Here is a 22,254-nt window from a genome sequence, read left to right as displayed (position 1 = left end):
TATTGGTTGATTGTAGCGTAAGTTGACTCGGACAAGGAAATTTATCTAACCCATTTCTGTATTTCTTTCAGCAATTCTTTCATTTTCTGGTATTATCGTTTGCAGTATTAATGAGTTGATCTGAGAAAAGATATTTGGGCGGTTTTTTAAACTCATGACGAGCTCGTATGTCTATGTTTTATTTAACCCTGTGACAATTGTTTGAATGGGTCTATCATTTTTGTTATATTTTTCGTAAGGATAAATTTTATTTTTAAATTTATCACTTTTTCAGTTTCAATCGTTTTATTTGTTTTACGGAGATTACAGCAAATAAAATTTAACTTCCATCGGCAAAGATGCCGAGGAACGCGTGAAGATTCCCATTCGTCACGATCGAATTGAGGGCAACATCTACAGACCTTACCATTTTCCCTAGGCTATGTGAAACCAGTCGTTAAATACTAGAAACTACCGTGAACACGAATATTCCGTGCTTTTATTTCCGTGCTATTCCGTTTCCTTGAGAATTTTGTGTTCATAAAAGCCTATCGATTATGTCTCTTCCGACGGAATCATGTGAAGAAATGAATTATCGTTAGTAACAACCATATATTTACAATTATTCAGAGTATTCCCAGAACAGAATTTTGTAGAATGAATAGTAGCCGATCTAAGTGGAAGAACTATAGTTTTAAACGTTCCTCGAGGCCTACTTTTATGGAATCTGAATAATTTCCGGTTTATTCTGACCATCTAATTTGGTAGATGCGCATGTAGAACGGTGGCTGAGATTTTTGGAAGCAAGTATTTTTCTTAGAAGACATATTTTTTGAGAAGAATATTGCACTTCTTTAATATAGAAAATTTCTTTATATAAATATTGCAAGGAGATCTTTAACGAGTATCTTCTTAACGAGCAATCTTTAATTAGCATTCATGGAATTCATTGCATTCATCACAGTCGCAACAGTCCTCGTATAATGTAGCATTGTCTACTTACCTACCCTTGAACTGCTATTTTTCGCTTATATTATCGTCTTATTAAATAATAATGACTCAATGTATGTCTAATAACGCAAAATAGATTAGATTAAACCCGGTTTGTATCGAACCTCGTGTTTTTAAGATTTCATGAGAAAAATCATAATAAAATGCGTTTACTTATACTTCAACTTCTTACTTATATCGACCAATAAAAGACAGTTTCTTTGTCGAAGTGCAATATAATGTAAAATTTCGTACGCATTTACACTCTTTACAGATTCCAAAATATTTGTCCACATTGTAGCAAACAATTCGTAAAGCAAATGTTTCTTATGTATAAATAATATATAAATCTATGAATAATTCATGAAACAGAGCTTCTCATAATACGCTCAAATCCTTCGGTTTTACAAAATCTAAAAGTCATTCATATATGCATTCTATAAATTGTACAGTAAGAAAATGTCATACGTAAACCCCCCACCTAACCCCACGAAAAGCAAAATGCCAACGAGACAGGAAATATTCCTAGTGACGTAAAATAATGCTTGCACGAACAATTTCAATTTTTCCCAAACAATCTTACCTTTTTTGACATCGAAATTTCGAAATAAAGAAATACGGAAATTTCGCAAAAACTTTCCATTCCCAGAAGCATCGCGAACCGTAAAAAATGTCCCCGGTCGAAGTGCACGCGCGCGTTCATCGCGAGTGGCGGCGCGTGCACGCGTCTAGTAGCGTGGCTCGTTCTTCTTTTCGGCGGATAGCAGGTTAAAAATAGTGACGGGCCATCCTAGAAAAAGTAAACGGGGCCGCGGGCCTCGATCTTCGTGCAGCTGACTATGAAATTCACGAAGGATCGCTGCCCGAAGACAAAGGCGAACCAAACGTTCTCCGCGTGGAATTGGCTACGAGTGGGGATTAGAAAAATGCGTGCGGACCGAGGACAGAAGCCAATGGTGTTAAAAAAGAAGGGTGAACGGTCCTTTGACTGACAGAGAAGAGAACGTAAGAGTAGCAAAGAAGATCCTGAAAGATAGCTGCAGAAAGAACGAAGAAGAAGAATTTAATCCGTCTTTTGGGCTATTTTAGATACAATCGTGTTTGTCTATTAAAAGATTTGTTAAGCATTTCTGAGTTTTCTGACTCACATCCGATATTTTGTCGTGACTAGTTTACGTTTAATTATAGTTTTATTTTTTATCATTTATAATGCATCTTTGGTCATGTATTTCCATTGATTTATATATTTTGATACAAAATATTAATCTGTAGCATATGTTAAAAAAAAAGACAATTTTCAAATCGAGCTGGAATGTACAGCTACAAAAAGGGAAATAAAACTTAAATTTGAGGAAGCTATGAAAGAAACATCAGAAAATTTAATTTAGTGGATCTTGTCCTCGTAATAATTTCTTTAGAAAGAAATTATGACATTAATCGTGGCAGTAAATGTTACGCGTGTAGCTTCATATATCAGCAACAACGATATATTTTCAAATATCTTATCATAATCTTTCTTCTCAAAATGTTAAGCCTTTTAATCTGAAACCAAACCATTAAAATTGCAACATGAAAATTCCACAACCAGAGAACAGAGATAAAAAATAAAAATCTAAAATGGGTAGAAAACAAGACGAAAGTACCTAAACGTAGTTGGCAGAAGATGACTGAAGGGAGCGATAGAGACGAGCAAAAATTAAAAGGTAAGAAGACGACGTGGAAACGGAAGACAAAAGAGAAGAGGAGAAAAAGAGAAAGGTGAAATGAGAGGCAGGTATATATGTATAGAGGAAGAGCCCGCGGGGTAAATACGCCCCTGAGACACGCAGAAACGAAAAACGGCGATGCCGGTGTTTAAGAAGCGAGAACGATCGCTTCCGCGAAAGGCTACGCCATCTGCCTTGCCTGGAAATTTGCGGATTTCGCGTGTATCGACGATTATTACAGGACATCCTCTGGTTCGGTTTCTCCACCCTCGAAAATTGATCGAGATGGAACCTACAGCGTTTAACCTGCCGGCAAACAGGACCTCCTGGCGTGTTTTCGTGCTTAGCCGACCGATCAAATTGCAGAGAATCCAGATAGAATAAGTACTGTTGCTTGCAGTTGACAGATCTCTCGTGCCACAGCTGCGCATTTCGAAACCGCGTTTTAACGTCTCCTTCGTCTTTTTCTCGTATCTCCTTCCCGAAGGATTTCACGCTCGACCAAGAGTTACTTAAAAAGTTTTCGATCGAGACGTCGTTTCGTCTCGTTTCGTTCGCCTCCCTTCGACTCTGTTACGTGCCAAGATTGTAATGGGTTATGTAAAACGGTTGCATTTTCTATTATGTAAAATCGTTAGGTGAAAGTGAGGCGATCGAAAAGTTTTTTCAAATCATCGTCCAGTCGTTCAGTTGAATATCTATCGATTGGATTCTGTTGATTCAGTCGTGGGGATTGCGATATCGGTGGAAGTTTTTACATCGATGTTAGTGGTTAGACTGTTCTGTGTTAATGAGCTTCTCTGAGTAGTCAATATTATTCTTTGTTCGTTCTGGATTGTTGAAAACATAAGAGCTTGTGCTATTTGTGTTAACTGTTTCACTAGATCGTAGAGATCGTAGAAAATAGCTTTGGCGCGTAAATTCAGATTTTTTATCGAAAATATATGCTGTTTAAGGTGATGAATAATATCGAACAGAAATGAAACGTAAAAAGAAATTGAGCTCTATTTTCTCATAACACGTAATCCATTTTTCTCGTGATACACAATCGGTATTTTTGCATCTCTACAGTGTGACACTAGGAGTTATCAATTTAAATTCTTATCGAATTTAGTATTTCATAACTTGAATACCATTTCGAACATTTCATTTTATATTTGATTTGTTAATGTTCTGATTTGTTACACTAAGACGATCATAGACAGAGCGCAACAGTTTTCCCACGCAACGATTCACGTGCAGCGATTGCAGTAGTTACAGACAATGCGTAAGACGCGAAGTAGTATAAAACAAGAGGCGTTATTTCTGGCCAGTCTGGAAGACAAATAATTCGCTCGCCAGTGCGTGGCGATAATCAGCCATCAAGAAAGTCGTGAGTAGCTGCAAACGAAAAAAGAACTGGCATGCGCTCGACGCGCAGTATATTTATATTACATAACGTTACTTCGTACCATCTCGATCAACGGCAACGCGTTTTCGATGCATTCGTTTCCAGCATGATTATCTTTATTAGCACCGTTTACAATTTTCAAAAAGTTTTCTTTTCTTCCATTTCGACTCTTTGCATTCTTGTTTCTTAATAATATTTCAATGTTGCAACAAAAATATAAGGAAACTGGCAAAAACGCAAGGAGATTAGATTACGATTATCAGTTTCTATCTACTTAAAAATGATTTGAGAATTCGAATTTCAATATGCTGTCGTGCTTAATTTTATATAGCTGAAACGTGAGAATATTATAAAAAAAATTGATTCTATTCGTTGGGCTTTATTCCATTTCTACTTAGGAGGCGAAGTATCTTACGTATTAGGATAATTTATAATTGGAAAATTGTATAATTAGTGAAACTACTCGACATAAATTATACCAAGAGGGCAATGAAGAATTGGTTGCAAGAATAGGAGACACGACGATAAAGTGGAAACACTTTTGATAAACATCGAAAGTCTTTAAGAAAGAATCAAAATATCACGACAGATCATTTTTCAACGAAATGAAAATATGGTTAGGTTGAAATAGATTCGAAGGCTATAACAGAGCGATTGCACGTGGAACGAAAAGACATGCAAAGAATGCAGAAAACGTCCTTTCTCCTCGATGCTGTAATTTTCGGGAAAAATTATTTTGAGCGTGAAGCTCGACTACACGTGCGTGTAGGAAACTTCGCAGAAGGTGACCCTGACACGTGCTTGCAGAATAATAATACTGTAACGCGATGATACCGAGCCGCATGTAAAGATACGATGCACGCTAATAAATAATCATATTTTTCGTAATCGAGGTCAGTCTCGTTAAATTAAATAATTATGAGCTCTTCAAATTCAAGAACAGTGATTCTTGTTTTCGGTAATTCGAACATTTTCTATGCATGATATTGCATAACCGTGTAAAAAAAAAGAGACAAATATAAACTTAGATAAAAATATAATTTACCAGTATCTTAAAAAATAACAATCATAAAACTAGACAATTTTCCATTGAATAATTCCTATCTTCCTTTCCCTCTAAAACGAAACAAACAAATGCAACTCGTTCTAAAAATTAATTTACATTAGATCTGTATTAAGCAAAAATCATAAACCTATGTTATATTACAGCGATGTTTAACGATCTGAATAAAAACTCGATTTAATCGCGGTAAGACCTCGAATTAAACTTTCCATCGTTCCAAAAACTATGGAACACCGTTTCGAAACACGACTTAACATCATCTTATCGTGCCCCACACTCGATCTCGAAATCTTTTAATCCCTAATCTCGCTCCAGATCCACGTCACTCGATGTAAGATACAAACACACCGAAAGATCACATCTGCCACGAGACCGACCGATAGAAGTTCGAGTTTCTGTCGATTTCTCAAAACACGGGGACCCTGAGAGCATCGACGCGGAGTTGACGGAAAATACGATGTTCCTGATTTGACCTTCGATTGGCCGCGCGTGCTCGAAGGGTCTAGAAGGTGAGGAAATCCCGCAACAGTCCGCTCGAATTCTCGGAGAGGGGAAAATGGAAAGGTTCGGTTACGAAGACGCAGCAGCCTCCAAGGTCTTGCCCACCCATCGCCGCTGGCCTGACCCTTTTCCTCCCTTTTCAGCTGAATGGATCGAGCGGACGAAGAAACGAATAACAGAAAGAAAGATACAGCCCTACCACAACTCACGATGGCTTCTTACGATCGATCGACCGCATTGCTGGATATCGGCAATCTTATCGCCGGAATTTTTATCCTGGACTCATCTGCCAGAACGTTTTCATTCGCACATGGACCGGTTTTAAAGTTAAATAATTAGAGTTGAAGGAAATACGTATCATATGTGTGAAGCTTTCGTTAATTTCTTGCTACGTTGTTTTTCTTTAGCGGTGCATTAGCAGAATCGAGGTACATATTATTTTTTACGATTATTCGCTTTTTAATGAATAATAATAATAATAATCGATGGATGTAAGAACGGCTATAGAAAGTATAATATTTGCACATATCGTTGTTATCAAAAGACAGGGATGTGATAAGAAGACTACAACATTGACGAATAAGCTAATTAATGCCTTCGCTGCTATTAACATGTGGCTAAAACTCTTCCTCATATCTTTTGTCAAACAGATCTTCATTTTAAATAATAATATTTATTTTGATACACATATTCAATGAAATATGGAAACGCACAAATTTAAAACGACGAGTAGGACTCACATAATAATAAAGAAGATAATAGAACATATGCAACGTACGTGTTAATTGTTAAATCTCAATAACGTTGAGATCGTCGAACAATTATTGAAACAGAAGTATTGCGATCCTTTCTGTAGAATCTTTAAAAGAAGAGTATACTCTTCAAATAAAAAATTATTTCTTACGAATAAATTTGAAAACAGAAGATAAATAATCTGAAATTAAAAAGAGATGCATAGCTTGCAACCGTCGAGTAGAACGATGCAAATGAATAGATTAGATTACGAATTAATCCGGCGCAATTCTCAAATTTAGATACATTGTATATGTTCGCAATTTTTATTCAGATTAGTTGCCTCGTTATCGTTCGTTTTATTCTCGGTGATATAATTCCCGATATAAATATTATCCGAGACAGCATTAAATGGCAACACGAGGCGGATAATAACGTCATTGCAATAGATTTTACAATGTTAAACATTGTTAGATTAATTAACAAACCGATGAGTAATTATTCTTAATTAGTTTAATTATTCTTAAAGAGTTTGTGGAAGATACGAACGATTCTTTAATATATTTTATTGCGTTTCTTATAGGATCATAACAGTTTTATTACCAATTTTATGGTTATCGCTAATTATATTGTTCCTTGATATATATATATATATATATATATATATATATATATATATATATATATGTATGATGTATATATATATATATATATATATATATATATATATACAAGAAAAAATAACATAAAGAAAGTCGTATGAAGAGTATACAGCATTATGCACATATAAAGCAGACAAATAATAATAACCATAATAATTTTATTCCTCTTTCTACAAATAGATACTTTTCTAAGTATATTCTTTTCGTCCTCTTTAATTTCATGTCAGATTCGAAATTCTGCTTCGTCGCTACCTCGCGCAGTATTTCAGGCAATAAATAAGATCCTAAACATCCCAGGCTAATAAACTTCACACATTAACAAAATTAAGCCGAAGAAAGAAACAAAAAACACGCAAGAATAAACGAGGGAACATTGAATTGCGACTAACAAATTATATTAACGAATATCGCGTGCATTCTGTGAATTTTTGCGTTTTTGAATTTCCTATAATCACCTACAAATCGTCAGTCTATCGATAACCTTGCAGTTAATGAGACATTAAACTGCAATTAAAAAAGAAAAAAAAGAAAAAATTTTGCTAGTGCGATATCACTGGCAAAAACACGGCAATTTCAACATTCTATACTGCATCATCGTAAACGTCGAAACAAACAGCCACCCAGGTAGAACCGATCTAAGAACAAGGTCCCGAAGCTTTTTCTTTCTCCGTCTTATACACGCGTTTGTGCGTCGATGACATAACTCTTCCGAAAGCCAAAATAAAGAGGCGCTTTCCGCGGGCACACGTGCGGCCACGGATAGAAAGAGTCTCCGCTTGGTCTCGTGGGAAATCTACAAATCTCTGGCGAGTCTCTCGATCGAGAGAGAGAAAGAGAGAGAGAGAGAGAGAGAGAGAGAGAGAGAGATAGAGAGAGATAGCTCGATGGAATACGCTCAAAACGGAGGAAACACGTTCTTCTGCGCGAGAATTCGTGATCGAACCGGAGGGAGAGAAGAAGTTCGACGGATGGTAGGAGCGTGGTAGGATCGGTCAGTCCTTGACACATTTCGTTCGGTGGCGCCAAATTGGTCGTCGTCGACTGGGCGGCAGCCTGTGGCTGATCGGTCGCAACTAAACGGAGGGAACGGTACAAAAGGAACGGATACGAAGGGACGAAAAAGGGAACAGAGTCATTCCAATCACGATAAGGAAAAATTTATTATAAACGAAAATAGGAAGAGTGAAGTTAATGTATTTTCGATCGGGTATGTCACCGATGGTGCACGATTAAAGCTTTTTCTATTATTCGAGCATTATTTACGCCAACTTACGAATATTGTATCGAGATCGACGAATAAACGAATGTCTAAAAAAACTATGTGAAAATTATTGCATAATGCAGCAGAGATAGTTTTTTAACCACTTCAAACAATTACCAACCGTTTCTCGCGTAACATTTGTAAATGGATATTTCATTTTTTGTATAGAGAATATGAATAATGAATATCAACGTCGGGCAATGAATGTACAGAGACTATATTTAACGAATATTGGTACATGAATATTCGTAAAAATTGGCGAATATTCGTTAACGAATGTGTTTACCAGAATCCAGCGAACAGATATATTTTTTCAACTTGCTGTTTAAAAAAACACGTTTAAAAACACGAATATCTATCTAAAATGCAGATTCCAAACTTACGACCATTGAATCGTTAACAACAAATTTGTAGAGAAATCGTTATTATCCACCGTTAATCGCTATCTTTTTAATTAAACAGGAGTTTTATCATTTTTTTTTTTTCTTTTTCATTCCAAAAGCTCTACGAAAATTGTTCGTTTTCATTCAATGAGGTACGTATTAACACAGGATCAACATTAATATTCCGTGGAAGTTGCGTTGAGCGAGGAGCAGCAGAAAAGGAAAGTGGTGGAATGACGAGTAAGAGGGAAAGGAAAATCAATGTCAGGCAACATGCGTTGCAAGGTGAAATCAAAGGAGCCCGGCCGAGCAACCCTCCTCTTTCTCCTTGAAAAGAGAGGAAGCCTGGTCGATCCCGGTGCTGCCGTAGTCGTTGCAAGGGATGCCAACCCTCCTGTGTAGCCCGGTCGGAGACCAAGAGAAAACCATAACCCGCACAACGGTCCACTTTCGAGACCTCGCTGAATCGGAATATAACTATCGAGCTCTCCCTCCTGGCCCGACCACTTCCGTGGTGACATGATTTCTCGCGTTCCCGCCTCGTGTTTTGACTCTTCACTCTCGGTTTCATGGGCGACGCTTAAAGACGACCTGCCCGCCGTTACCACGGCTTGAATTATTTACGGCGATCGAGAGTTTCGATATGGAACACGGGATCACAGCGTTTCCGTCGAACTATCTTTTGAAAATGATTCTACTGCACCGGCAAAGAAAATTAGAAAAACAAATTATAGTCTGCTCAAGAAATAATTAGTTTGTAAAGCGTTCATTTCGAATTTTACACTGTCGAAGAGTTTCAATGATTCTGCAGATCGTTTCATAGAAGTATAAAGAGCAGTAAGAATTATATAACGAATACGAAGATAACGTTAGTTCGGAGAAAAGTAGCTTTGCGGATTTTAGGCAAGAATCGTACAATGAACCAGATATGTATCGTTTGATAATGCATACACACGAAAAGATTGTTATCATGACGTCTTAAGAGTCGTGTGTACCGATGTGTAATGGATAAGTACCAAAAAGACTTTCTTTATTATTACAAGAATTAACGCGATAGCTAAATTGTAGGAGCTATATCAATAGAATAATAGAGAATTATTATTTCAAGTATGTTTGATAAAATTGTCGTGGATCTCGCACAATGTGTTTTTCGTCCTGATTTTAATCGATTTAAAACGATAGGAACTTCTTATAACATTTTGTAGTTTAATGAAGAAACACATGAAATATTCTGTATGATGTATAGAAAGTATTTGAAATAATTTTAACTAATTAGACTAACATATATTGGCAAAAAGTATAATATTCGATCATTCCTATATTGTAAGTGAAAAGAGGTGAAAAGAGATTGGTCTTAAAGTACCATGCTGCACTTTAAGAGCAAAAACTTTCAGATTGATTAATAAGAAGTAAGTATGATCTTATCATTACGAAAATAACAATAACATTAAAGTTTTCAACTATTTACAGTAACATGGATTAGAAGCAATTAACACTGCACGTGTATTCACGATTAAAATCAACCCTAAATTATTCTAATTCAGTAAGCGATAATTCATTAAACGCGTCAGCACAATGTCAATCATTTCATCACGTAACAACATAGATAAGTGACTTCTGTGGAAAACAAGATTGTGCTTCACTAAAATATTTTATGAACCACTTATGTTTAAATTATGTTATCCATCGGAAAGAAAAATTAACTCCTTAGGATTCGCCACCGTGATTACGTATTTCGCGTAAAAATTTAAAAATCCATTTCAGCAAAATTATGCAGCTATGTTCAACCTCTTATCACAAGTATAAAAATAGAAGCGTTTCTCAAAAAATAGCCTTCGATGTCATAAATATTTATATAATAAAGCAGCGTAATAGGAAACGAAGCTTCGTTTTGACAAAATTCTTAAGGATTTATCGAGCTCTTAACGATGCAACTGCCTATCATACATATATTACACACATACAATTATAATTAAATCGCTATAATAAAAATAAACAAACAAAAAATTATTTTAGCCAAGGACACTTACGTGCTTTCGCTAATTGCAAAATAACAAATTTGAAATCTGAAATTTCCGTACTTACAATATCAAAGTGTCATAAAATACCTTCTATAGATCGTATTGAATTGAAAAACAAAAACATCAAAAATTCCGCTCGCTAATATATCTAAACTTATCGATAACGCACCAAAACTACGCACAAAACAAATGATAATTTGTTCGACATCCCCTCCACAGCAACATCTAGAGGTAACCTTGCACTATGGCAGAACTTCGAAAATTCATTAGCCTCTTCTTTACTGCAATCCAAAGTATTCCCCGTCCAAATGGGACAAACAAAATGAAAAAGAGAGGAGGAAGAAAGAAAAAAATATGAGTTGCGGTGCGAGGCACGAACTCGTCAAAGGCTAGCCTCTCTCCCGCGAAGCACACATCGCGGCGCATATATACGTGCACGCGCCGCGTACGCTCGGCCCTTGCCGCGTAGTTGTGCACACAAACGGCCGGGGAGCACGCAAACCTTGCGCGTTCACGAACTTTTGGCGGCACGTGCACTCACACAGAGCAAGCCGGGCGGCTGCACACACACGCGATCGCCTCTGTCCGTGCACGCACGCATTCGTTTATTGATTGGTGCGTGCCGCGGTAGGCTCGGCTCTACGAATTTCAGCGCCCCGCTACGCGTCCCTCTGTACTTTCGCGAGTGCATTCAAACTGGACGCTACCCAAATTCTAGAACAAGTTTCACAGTTTTCCACAATCCAGAAAATATTGGCATTCTAGTACTTTATTGTTTATTGTATTGGAATTTTGTTGGTAAAGTTATTCGTTCAAATTTGTCTGTGAAGTTGAAGTGTCGAGTACCTAACCTATTAAGTGCGAACATCGCGATGACGTAACATTTTAATTGCAATTCTCTTTTTAATTGATTTAGTACATTATCCGAAATTTTATCCTTCATCTTGTCCAATATCTTAGCTAAGAAAGGAAAATGCAAAGATTCAAAAATTCAAAAGAAAATTGATGTATTTATAACGTTCTGACTCGACTCTTTTGTTTGATCCTTAATGGGTTAAGTTATTAGTTAGCAGAGCTACATACATATTTGTCTAAAGTCGTAGGAATATTCTTTGTCAAAATTTATTGTCAATTGAGAGTTCATGGGTAATATGCTTTTTGTGATTGATATTTGTAAAAATTTCTCAAGACTCTCGTCTAAGTAATGAATTTTTGTTACAAATTGAATGGTAACTTGTTAGAAGATGTGAATCACGTTTATGGAATATTAATAACAAATTGATAATAATTTGAATGTGTAGTTTCAGTTGAGTTGTAGATGGTATTTGAAAAATTAGATATATTTTGCAAATTTTTACGCAATAATTCTATACATCTTGTTATGTACGTAGTTAATTTAAAAGAAACGTATATAATCATGGATAATTCTTGAATCTCTGACTTGATGCAAATAACCATTAATATAAATAACAGGGATAACAAATCAAATTATATTCCAACAAGGACCTAGCAAAAGTTCGTCTTGGTAATGCCTAGTTATTTTACGAATCAGATACTCACTGAAATTTTTGCGGAACGAGTCAAAATTACAGGTTCACTTTGCTTCCTGGAGAGCATGAATTCGAAGACCGATAGCACGATCTTACACATAATTCAATCTATTTCCTTACGGAATAATTCCCTTCCAAAACAAACGAATAAAACCCATTCGAGTTAAATGCGTCCTTAAACCAAAGCTTGCTAAAAATATGTAATAGAAAATTGACTCGTTCCGCAACTGAAATCGTCTGCGTACAACAGGAGAAGCCATTCAGACACCAAAATTAATCATCGGCCGCTGTAAAGGTGAAAAAGAAGAAAACGGCAACTTAGTGACACTGTAAACACGGCAAACGATAAAAGTAAAAATAGAAAGAAGCCTACGATGAGAAAAAGAGGCAGGATAAACCCGGCGACGAGCACAAATCATAATAACAACGTTGATATATCGTCCGGGAATCGAGAGTGAAATCGCGTTGGTTTTTGATTATCGAACTCGACGCGAATTACATACTATGTAATTAACGAGTTGGTTTGGATCCCTCGCGGAACGAGAACCGATAACGCGGCATTCTGTTACAGATAATTTTCGAGCTGCTCGTGTATCTCTCCCTGTCCCTCCCGCCCAGTCTACGAGCCTAGCGGCCGGTCGCATGAAATACGTCGAATTCGACCGACATTGCGGAATCGCGAGTGCTGCAGTAAATTTGCACCCACGCCTGGCTGTCGCCCAATTCCACCAGGTCTACCCCCACCACGCGGCCCAAAAATATACGAGCGTGGCGCGCGCGAGTAGCCGCCGCTATCTAGCGGCCACCGGCCGAAGTTCACGCAATGTCGCACGCATGTAATTGACGCACGTTGCGCGGAAGCGCAACGTACGGTTTTTCCAACGCTCGATGCGATCGAGGCGAGGGCAGACACGAACTACCTGTGTTTTATTGTTTTCAGGTTTATATCGTGTGGTTTGATGAACGACTTTTGATTGAATATAATTGGTAGGTTTTATTGGACCGTTGGTAAAATTTGTAGGGGAAGTTAGAATATTTAAGGAGTAGAAGGTAGTTTATGGAAACATTAGGATTTTGGCTGGAAAGATGAGAAATAATTTCTTACTTTGGAAGTTGGAAATTTGCATAAGAGAGGGAACTTTGAAAATAGCAGCTGGGATTATACAAAGAAATGAAATAATAGAGGGCCAGTACTGAAAATAACGATTCAATTGTAGTTATCGTTGAACATTTGCGTCGATGTTCAGGTTCCTGGAAACTTTTAATCCTTGCATTATTCAACCATTGTCGATCATATCAGAAATAAATTCGAATTTTCAAAAATTAAAAGAACGAAGATTTTCTAACTCGCCAGAGTAATATTAATTATACCAACGATACAATCAATTAACACCAACACTCACAGATTGAAATTATTAAGAAATTTCGTTAAACATCTTTCTAAGCTCTATTAAAATCTTGTTGAAATTTCGTCGGCGGTGCGACTGATATCACTGCGCGTTCATCTACACGTAGGTAGATATCGTGGGTCAGGAACGAAGAAGAACGTGTAAAAGAGATAGATACAGGAAGGGAAATGACATTGAGGGAGGGCAGCAAAGCAGTACAGGAGGAATGGATGGGAATAAGGGTTGAGGATATTCCAACGAAGATAGGGTTACTCATTGTGCGTAGGAGGGTAGCGCCAGGCTAGCGCGGCAGTCCGTTGTTTTATTTCTACTTGTCAGACCGAGAAGCATAGTAATAAAGCTTGCAGAAGGGTCGGGACATACCGTCCTCGTTTTATCATAGTCGTCTTAGCTGGCGAATGACAAAAATTAAAGCTGTTCCTTGTAGAATCATGGATTTGCTGGAGTAAACGTTTTCTTATGTGAAGACGAATATTGAGGCTCGGATTTATGTAAGTCCCGATCGTATTTCCAAGGTTACGACCGTAACAAAATTTTTTTGTAAATGATCGAAATTTTGTAAACGGATATTTGATATTTGTATTAAATTAATTATGTATTTTACTTGTATTGGTATTTATATCGCAATAATATAAATTAATGTTTGCAGAGGTCAGGGTGAGTGTTTATCGACATACAGTGTGATTTTAGGATATTTGAGATATGCTTCAGTAAAAAATAATTGCTACTCGACTTTGAGAATGAGAAATATATATAATTCATGTACTCTTTAGTTATATGTAGATCGAATACCTTTAATTCATAGGTTCCATTTGTTTCATTGATATATGTGAAACTAAAAATGATTTTCCGGGTTAATATATAATGCGTATAAATACAAAGAAATCCTCTAAGTAGCGAACTAACCAATTATATATTACATGGATACTTCAATCTTGAACGCTTTTCTGTTATCCAATATTCCTTCAACTAACATTTAATGATATCTATCTAATCAGCGTTTCAATAACACCGATATAACACTAATTACACTCTTCATACTATCAACTCGAGAAAACCACATTCTAATCAATATTGTTACGATCATACGCATAAATCATCATCGACTTCTTTTTACCTTCGTTTCATCTACAATCGCACGTCTAAAAATCTCAGCCTCGATCTAAATACCAATAACTCAACGTTCCCCTGAGATATGCACATTAGTAGTACAGCCATCCAATTGGACAAAGGGAACGCGTAAATTTGCGTGTCGTTTTTGTCAGATATACCTCGTTTATCAGACTAGTTCGTGCGACAGGTCCTCTGATGGCGTTATCATGAAATATTTCGTGACCCGAATTTCGGAATTGCACGACACCCGCTTACCACCCTATCAGCAACGTCTAATGGTGAATTGTGCGAGCGTGTTGCGTGAGTGGCGGTGCGTGCGTCCATACAATACGTGCACCATGATTACACGCACGAATAGAAAGAAAAACGGAAGGAGAAGGAATAAAAAAAAAAAAAAAAAGAAAGAAACAGAAACGCTCGGTAATTTGCAACGTGGTTGCTCTCAATGGTTGCTTAAAAATGGCCAACTGAAAGATTATGTGTTATCACTGACCAATCGGGTGATAACCAGCACCATTAAACTGATCTTAAAGTATGATAGCTAGTACGTGCAATCACTGCAATCTGTGCGATCCTGATAGTACACGTGTCTTGTTTGCAGCTCGATCGTTGATTCACTTGGCCCGAGTTCATTCGGTTTTGGTATTGGTCCAGATATAGGTTCTTACTTTCGATCGATATAGTATGTTATTTTCGTTTACTCATTTATTTTTCGTCATTTTTAAAATGTTGAAGATTGTCAAAAATAAGATTTGATAAAGGAAATTATTTGATGTTTCGAGGAAGGAATTGTTGAAGAGCGTTTAGGAAGTGCTGCAGAATCTTGAGTTTTTTATTTTGGTTTTGTTTCGATACGTTTCGAATATCGATCGAACAAGATGTTATCAGAATATAAGATAAATGTAATGTTTTTCTGCAACAGTTCTAGATTATGGCGCAGTTTTTTTTTTTTTTTTTTGTTTTATGCATTCAACGAGTAAATGAATTGAAATGCAAATGATTGATACTTCGTACGTTCTCGTAACAAAAATGTAATTCAATGGATGAATCCTCCATTGAATAATAATGATACAACGCGTCTGCTAACTATCATGCGTGAATGTTCGTGTAATAGTCGCGTTTTTATCATTTTCGATCGTTTCTAGAAAAATAGATAGCGATTTTGTGCAACTACGAGCCAATTCAATTATTTCGAGCTAAGGATACACTCTAATTCGAGTTACTACGATTCTCCTCCACGTTCTGCCGATCAATACAAGTTCTGGGAATATCTGTCATGTCGAATTTCAGTCGTACTTCTGACAAAATCAACGTTCACATTTTAATTCAATTAGACAGGCGATACATTCAAAAATAGACAAAGATTAGAAGAAAGAAAGAGAGAAGAAAAGCATAAATATAGAATGATATAAATACAAATACAGAATAGATCGTAAATATCAATTAATTCCTGAATTAATTTTTCAATTTTAAATGTCTATTACAGTTGAACAAATGTAATCAAAGAGCGAATTTCTTTGTGATATTAAGGGCACAGCAAAATCGAATTACAGCGGAAAGTTTCACAAATCTGCAAAAGATTCAACAGTTTCAGGAAGTTATGAAACGTGGGTCAAACAAATCTTCTCTCGTCTAACGATAATTTGCAGCACGGGAACCGAGAGTCAACCAAACTTTTCTAACAGTTTCTAAAACACACCAGGGCCGCTTTGGCCATGACACACATAGGAACCAGCCTTTCGCATCCTCTCTTAAAAAAACATCCAACGGTCTATACCCATAATTCATTCAAAGCCTCTTACGTTCTATCTTCTACGCATTTTTCCCTCGTATCTTTGCAAAAAATACAGGATTACTTCATGGAGATACGATTATCAAATGTATTTTAATTTTGCTACTTCTGATTCGTGACATTCAGTTTGAAACAATCACGTGATCTACGCGAAAATAAGTTGGCAATTCCATTTTACTCTTCGTTGAACAAGTAGGCTAGAAACTTCGCTCAACGGCTTGATCTTGTGTAATTATATAGTTCGTAGTTGCATTAGAAGCTACTTTCGTAACCTAAATAGTTTCGATTTTACGTTATGAATGATAATGATAATAAGTTTTATACTATTGCGATGAACAGATTTCTGATAAATTCAGAACAGATTCGGATAAATAACTATATATATATTCGAAATAATTCTCTAATTACTGCCTAATCGTGTCTTTAAAATACTGAGAAAAATTTGCCGAATTAAACCGAGAAAACGTTCTATGCTTGTACTGCACTTTGATATGATAACATTTTGTTATGCTTCAAAGAGACGAAAGAAATTCAGAAATTATAAACAATACGAATCCAAACTAATCTGAAGAAAGTAATATATAAGTAGTATTTTATAGAGCACTTAATTTACACCAATACGAAATTAATGATATTCTTCATAGATAAAGTTATTGAAATAACCAGTGCTTAACTAATTCAATATAATGCAATATACTATGAACTAGTCTTCGCTATTTCTCGATTACCAATCGTGAATAATAATATATGATATGAATATAAAATCACAGAGGGTTGCATAAAATTTCATCTAACAATAGAATATCGTTAGCTCAACCAATCCTTAAGATACCATGGGTCAAGGAATGATTTCGCGGTGTTGCTGCATTGTGCAATGATTCTCAGCGGTTGGAGGTTAAACCCGGATTCGAGGCTCGCGCATTGCGAGAACCGAGAAGGACTAATCGTTTCTAAGAACCCGTGGCCTAAATCGGCTGACGATAGGTATTCTTAAACCCGATTCGAGCATGTTTACGCGTGATACATCAAACACCGACGAAATCCCCGTGAACTTAAAGAAACAACAAGCCCAAATAAACGCTAACGACTCATAAAATATGATTTAGAAACTCACATTTTCTTTAACCTCTTTACCTCTAGTCACACTTATGGTACATAATAATGACTTGGATATGAGAAACACGAGTTAGACTTGTGGTACAGTTATATTTTCATTTTGAATTCTAGAAAGTGTGTATAATGAGCAACGTAATATGATGAACTTTGATATTTTTTTCATGACATAATACACATAATTTGAACATATTCAAATTGAGAATATGATTTTTTATCGAATTTCAAGATTTTGTAATCTACCGAAAAAGTATACTTTACCACAATCTGAATATTAGAATTTTGGAGTAAAATCCACATTAAAGATTTGATTTCATGAATCTTTATATGAAATAAAATCACTGTCAACGTTATACATTCAATTATTATATTTTACAATATCGTCATAGATATCTAACAGAGGAGAATGTGAAATTTCAATGAATAGGTAAATGTTTAACCACATAACATCAATTTTCTTCATTTATAAAATCACCAAAAACAAATTATCTATAATACTTCGACTCCTTTTCTTTGCCACGTCTGAATCAATAAACAATAATCGTTAAACTTCTTTCATCAACAGAAAATGAAAATAAAAATTCTAAAAGGGCAATATTAGTAAATGTAAATATTCAAATAGTACCAGGTGCAGACAGATTGTGTTCCCTAAATTCTTCCTTCTGGAAATCCCCTTTAAAGCAGAATATTTAATTTCGTTGAACCACCTCTGCACGATAATTGCGAAAATTATTTAAATTATTAAACGGGAACCGTACACAAAACTAGATACACCGACAAAGGACAGTTTCGCGAAGTGATTCCCATGATTGGACGAGCACGAAAGCGTCGTGCAGACGTCGCGGCGCTTCCGCATACGGAATTAATAGTCGGAAACGACGAATTAATGTTTCAAAAAGGCGCATGGTACTCGTGTACTGGGAAATTTCTGGCGTGGTTGAGCGCGTGCACATCTAGATGAAAGTTTTACGAGGCACGTGCACGAAATTGCAGTCAACTGGAGGTAGAATAAGTAGAATGGAACAGCGCGAAGAAGACAGACGAAGTAGATGCGGTCGCGGTGCATCGATTCGAACAGACGTGGCAACGGTTTCTGTCCTGTTCATCTATAATTCAGCGTCGCGACGTGCACTGTCCTTTTGAACACGGAACTTTCGTGTTGTAACGAAAGAAATATGATGATAATTCGAATGACGAAAGAGGTCTTGGCGCGAAGAGACATCTTTTCATATTTGCTCCTGGGTAAAGTTTGCGATTATGTCAAGGTACGAGTAGAAAGATTATTTTCAGATGTGCAGATTGTGCAATAATTTAAAGAGTAATACTATTTCGTAAGAAATCATTTTTTTACTTCTTGCCTTTATAATAGTTTCCCGAAATTTTAACGCTTTTAATTTCAAAATACGTAAAGAATATTTAAGGAAGAAAAGATACATTTGGGAAATATGTGACAAAACTGAGGACGTCGTAAGCGAATTAACTGCTCAACCTTTTACCGATATTCGATTGGTGGATAAATAAATGTGGCTGACACCCAAACTTACTAATGGTTCTAATGGCTCTTTCAATTCTCGGCAAGAGATCGAAATGACATCGAAATTAGATGGTCCATGGCCTGGAAAGAAGGACGCGCGAAGGAAGGACGACGAGAGTATAATAGAATGGCCGAGAACGACGAGAGAAAGTCAACACGTTCTTAGAAGAAAGAACCAAGCAATGACGTAATTACAGTCACGCATGTTTTAGAAACCCCTGAAATTATCGATCAAGCATCGAATCTTACCACAAAAAAAAAAAAAAAAGAAAAAGAAAGAAAGAAAGAAAAGGCTACATAAATTCATAAGAAAACACCGTATTCAAACCGTATTTTACGCTCCATCGTAGAAATCTTGTGCAATCTTGAAACGCAACGAATCGTACGTATGAAAGATAAGGATAAAGAAAGAGAGAAAGTACCAAGAACCTCTAACAAAAAGCTAACATCTAACGACGAAGTTAAAGCTAGCATAACTGTACATTTAATAGAATGTCTCAACAATCCCATAACCGTTTCGTTTCCTCACGGTTCCGCTCATTCCGCTGGTTGGTGCCGCGACAATTCCACCGAACGTCTAATCGACGCTCTAACGTCTATTCGCGTTACGAAACGGCCAGAAAGCGGACGAAAAAGGCCTTTCTCTTTTCGCTCCTCGGCTCCTTCCTTGCTCTTTTCCTCTTCCGTAGACACAGCTGAACGAGCTCGATCCCTTTCTCCTCGTCTTCTTTTCTCGTGAGAGGAAAGCGCGGCTTGCTCGAGCACGGTTAATGTCAATAACCGTTGCATTAGTTGACGGTTCGCTTCTTTCTTTACCGTCGCGGCCTGTCCGCTCATCTAACAGCGATTAAAAATGCTTAAAGCGTGATCCGCGAAATCGAACGATCCTGGACCTCCAGCGTCGATCATAGTGATCGTACGTACGTGTAGGGTTGCGAGCCACCCTACACGATCTACTAAACGACTCTACCCGTTTTACGTTGGCCGTGTCGTGTCGTGGCGTCATACGCCTGGTGATTTGCTCGCCGGAGCAAAAGATGTTCCCAGTGGCTGCACCGTCGCCTGCATCCTCTTTGTACACTTTGTTCACACCGTGAAGGCGAGGCAACCGGTCTCGTTCTAAGGTAGAATATGTTCCGTCAGACGGGTGGGCGTCCATCGGCATACGTAAATCCTGCCTAACGACGGTTCTCGTCGTCGCCGATGTTGTCGTTGCTCTCTTTTTGCGCGTTAGACCCCACCGTCCAGCGGAGGATCATCTCCGAGGTAAAAAATACCACTGGCCAAGCGAGAAAGAGAGTGGAAGGGAGCGAGGGAGCGAAATTTTCGAGGACGATGATGTGGTATCGCTGTTGCGCCGAGGGCCGACGTCGATACGACATCGCGACAGCACTACGCTGACGTCGCGGTGACATTTAAGAGCGACTCGACTGTCGAGTTTCTGAAAATAATTTTTTAGCCTTCCAGCCAGCGACCGGGGGTTCACGCGAGAAGGTTCGATCGAACAGAGCCTTCGCAACTGTAAAGGCTCTTTCGTTCTTCTCGAGGCATTCGGGATGTTATTAAGGAGTCGGCTTTCGTTATGAATTTCTGGGAGATTTTGGTCAGAGAGTGTAAAGAATGAAGTGCGATTATTCGAGATGTTGATGAGAATGATACTTCCTTCGGTTTACTTTACATTCGTTTCAGGTATCGTTTGAAGAATCTTTCATTTATTTTTGCAATACTTAAGAACAGGTATTTCATGTACGAAGAAGTTCTTTAGTACAATCTAATAAATTCATAAATCTGAGAATTTCGATTTCAAGGATGCCCCGAGATAGTAACAAACCATCGTCCAAATCGCCTCGTGACAGACGAAGTATGGTATTGGAAGGGGGCGACGAGAGGCACGAGTTGCAACATCAAGAAAGCTCCACGTGCAACCGATGATGCAACGATTAACCGTGCATTTTGTAACATTAGATTTGAAAGGCCTTGCCTTCTGGCAACGCATTGGCCCAGATAGAAGGTTTTGCCTTCGTTAACCCTTAGCACACCCAACGTGAAGTTAGAAATTCTAATACGATACAAACGCATACTACGACACATGATATAAAACTTATAATATTCGAGCTGAAAATATTTAAAGTAAAATTTGGATCTTATTTATTCTCTTTTTTTAATTATGTATATTTAATTACGTGTATCATCGATTGGCTCGGGATATCTTACATCTCTGTACATTCCTGTTTAGCTGAATGAGATCTTTGCTTTTGGAAGAAATATTCTTATACGAAACGGGTTCGCGTAATCGTTTACACAAGAGTGTTATTCGCGCTGGTTGTGAATCGAAAGCCACGTGGTACGTTTACGTAAAGTTTGGTAAACTTCTGTAGTCGACGATGCTCGAAACAATAACTCAAACGTGTTACACACGATCCGCTGTTCAGAGTCTACACTGGCATATTCTTTCCGCGAAAATCTTTAATTTCAAGCATCGGATTATTAACTAATAATCGGCAGTTGTACTTTTTTCTAGTTAATCATTATGACCATTTCTATTTTTATCTGTTTAAAATATCTATTCGTCGATGTTCTCCTGTATTTCATTTTCTGCTTGAGTTTTGCACAAAATGTTCTGACTATATCAAGACTAAGGAATGAATAAACTCAGACTTACCATCCGGAGTGGAAACAGTGCCAGCCTTGTTAATTTTCGTATTCCACATAGCAGGAGTGGTGGGTGCAGGACTGAGATCAGGAGTCGGCGGATGAGCGGGCGGCAGGGGAACTATGGCGTGGCCAACTTGTCCCCCGTGTTGAATGTGGTCCGAATTTGAACCGTAATGACCACCATCGAACCCCCTTCCACCGGAATAAACCTCACCTGACAATCTTTCTGCCAATTTTTCTGCCCTTTCCCGATCGGTCATCGCCACTGGTTCTTGCTTTATTCGAAGATCTACGCACACAAGACCAAACAATTTGTTACAGTTTTATAAACACACAAATTATACAATAAAATAACGAATATGATCGATTATGACAAAATAATCTTTGAATTCTCAATACC

At 37.3% G+C, this 22,254-nt stretch overlaps 1 protein-coding gene across 2 annotated transcripts in view; it reads right to left on the bottom strand.

The window, feature by feature from the left end:
• The window catches only part of LOC126876341 (zinc finger protein chinmo), a 77,241-nt gene that overhangs the window by 14,033 nt on the left and 40,954 nt on the right, over nucleotides 1–22,254 (bottom strand). For both annotated transcript variants that reach the window (XM_050639180.1, XM_050639175.1), the window contains exon 6: nucleotides 21,862–22,143. In XM_050639180.1, coding sequence (XP_050495137.1) covers nucleotides 21,862–22,143 — 282 coding nt within the window. The remainder of the gene's footprint in view (nucleotides 1–21,861; nucleotides 22,144–22,254) is intronic.

Source organism: Bombus huntii, chromosome 2 (genome assembly GCF_024542735.1).
Source record: "Bombus huntii isolate Logan2020A chromosome 2, iyBomHunt1.1, whole genome shotgun sequence".
NCBI lineage: Eukaryota > Metazoa > Arthropoda > Insecta > Hymenoptera > Apidae > Bombus > Bombus huntii.
This window is presented reverse-complemented; position numbering and strand designations above follow the sequence as displayed.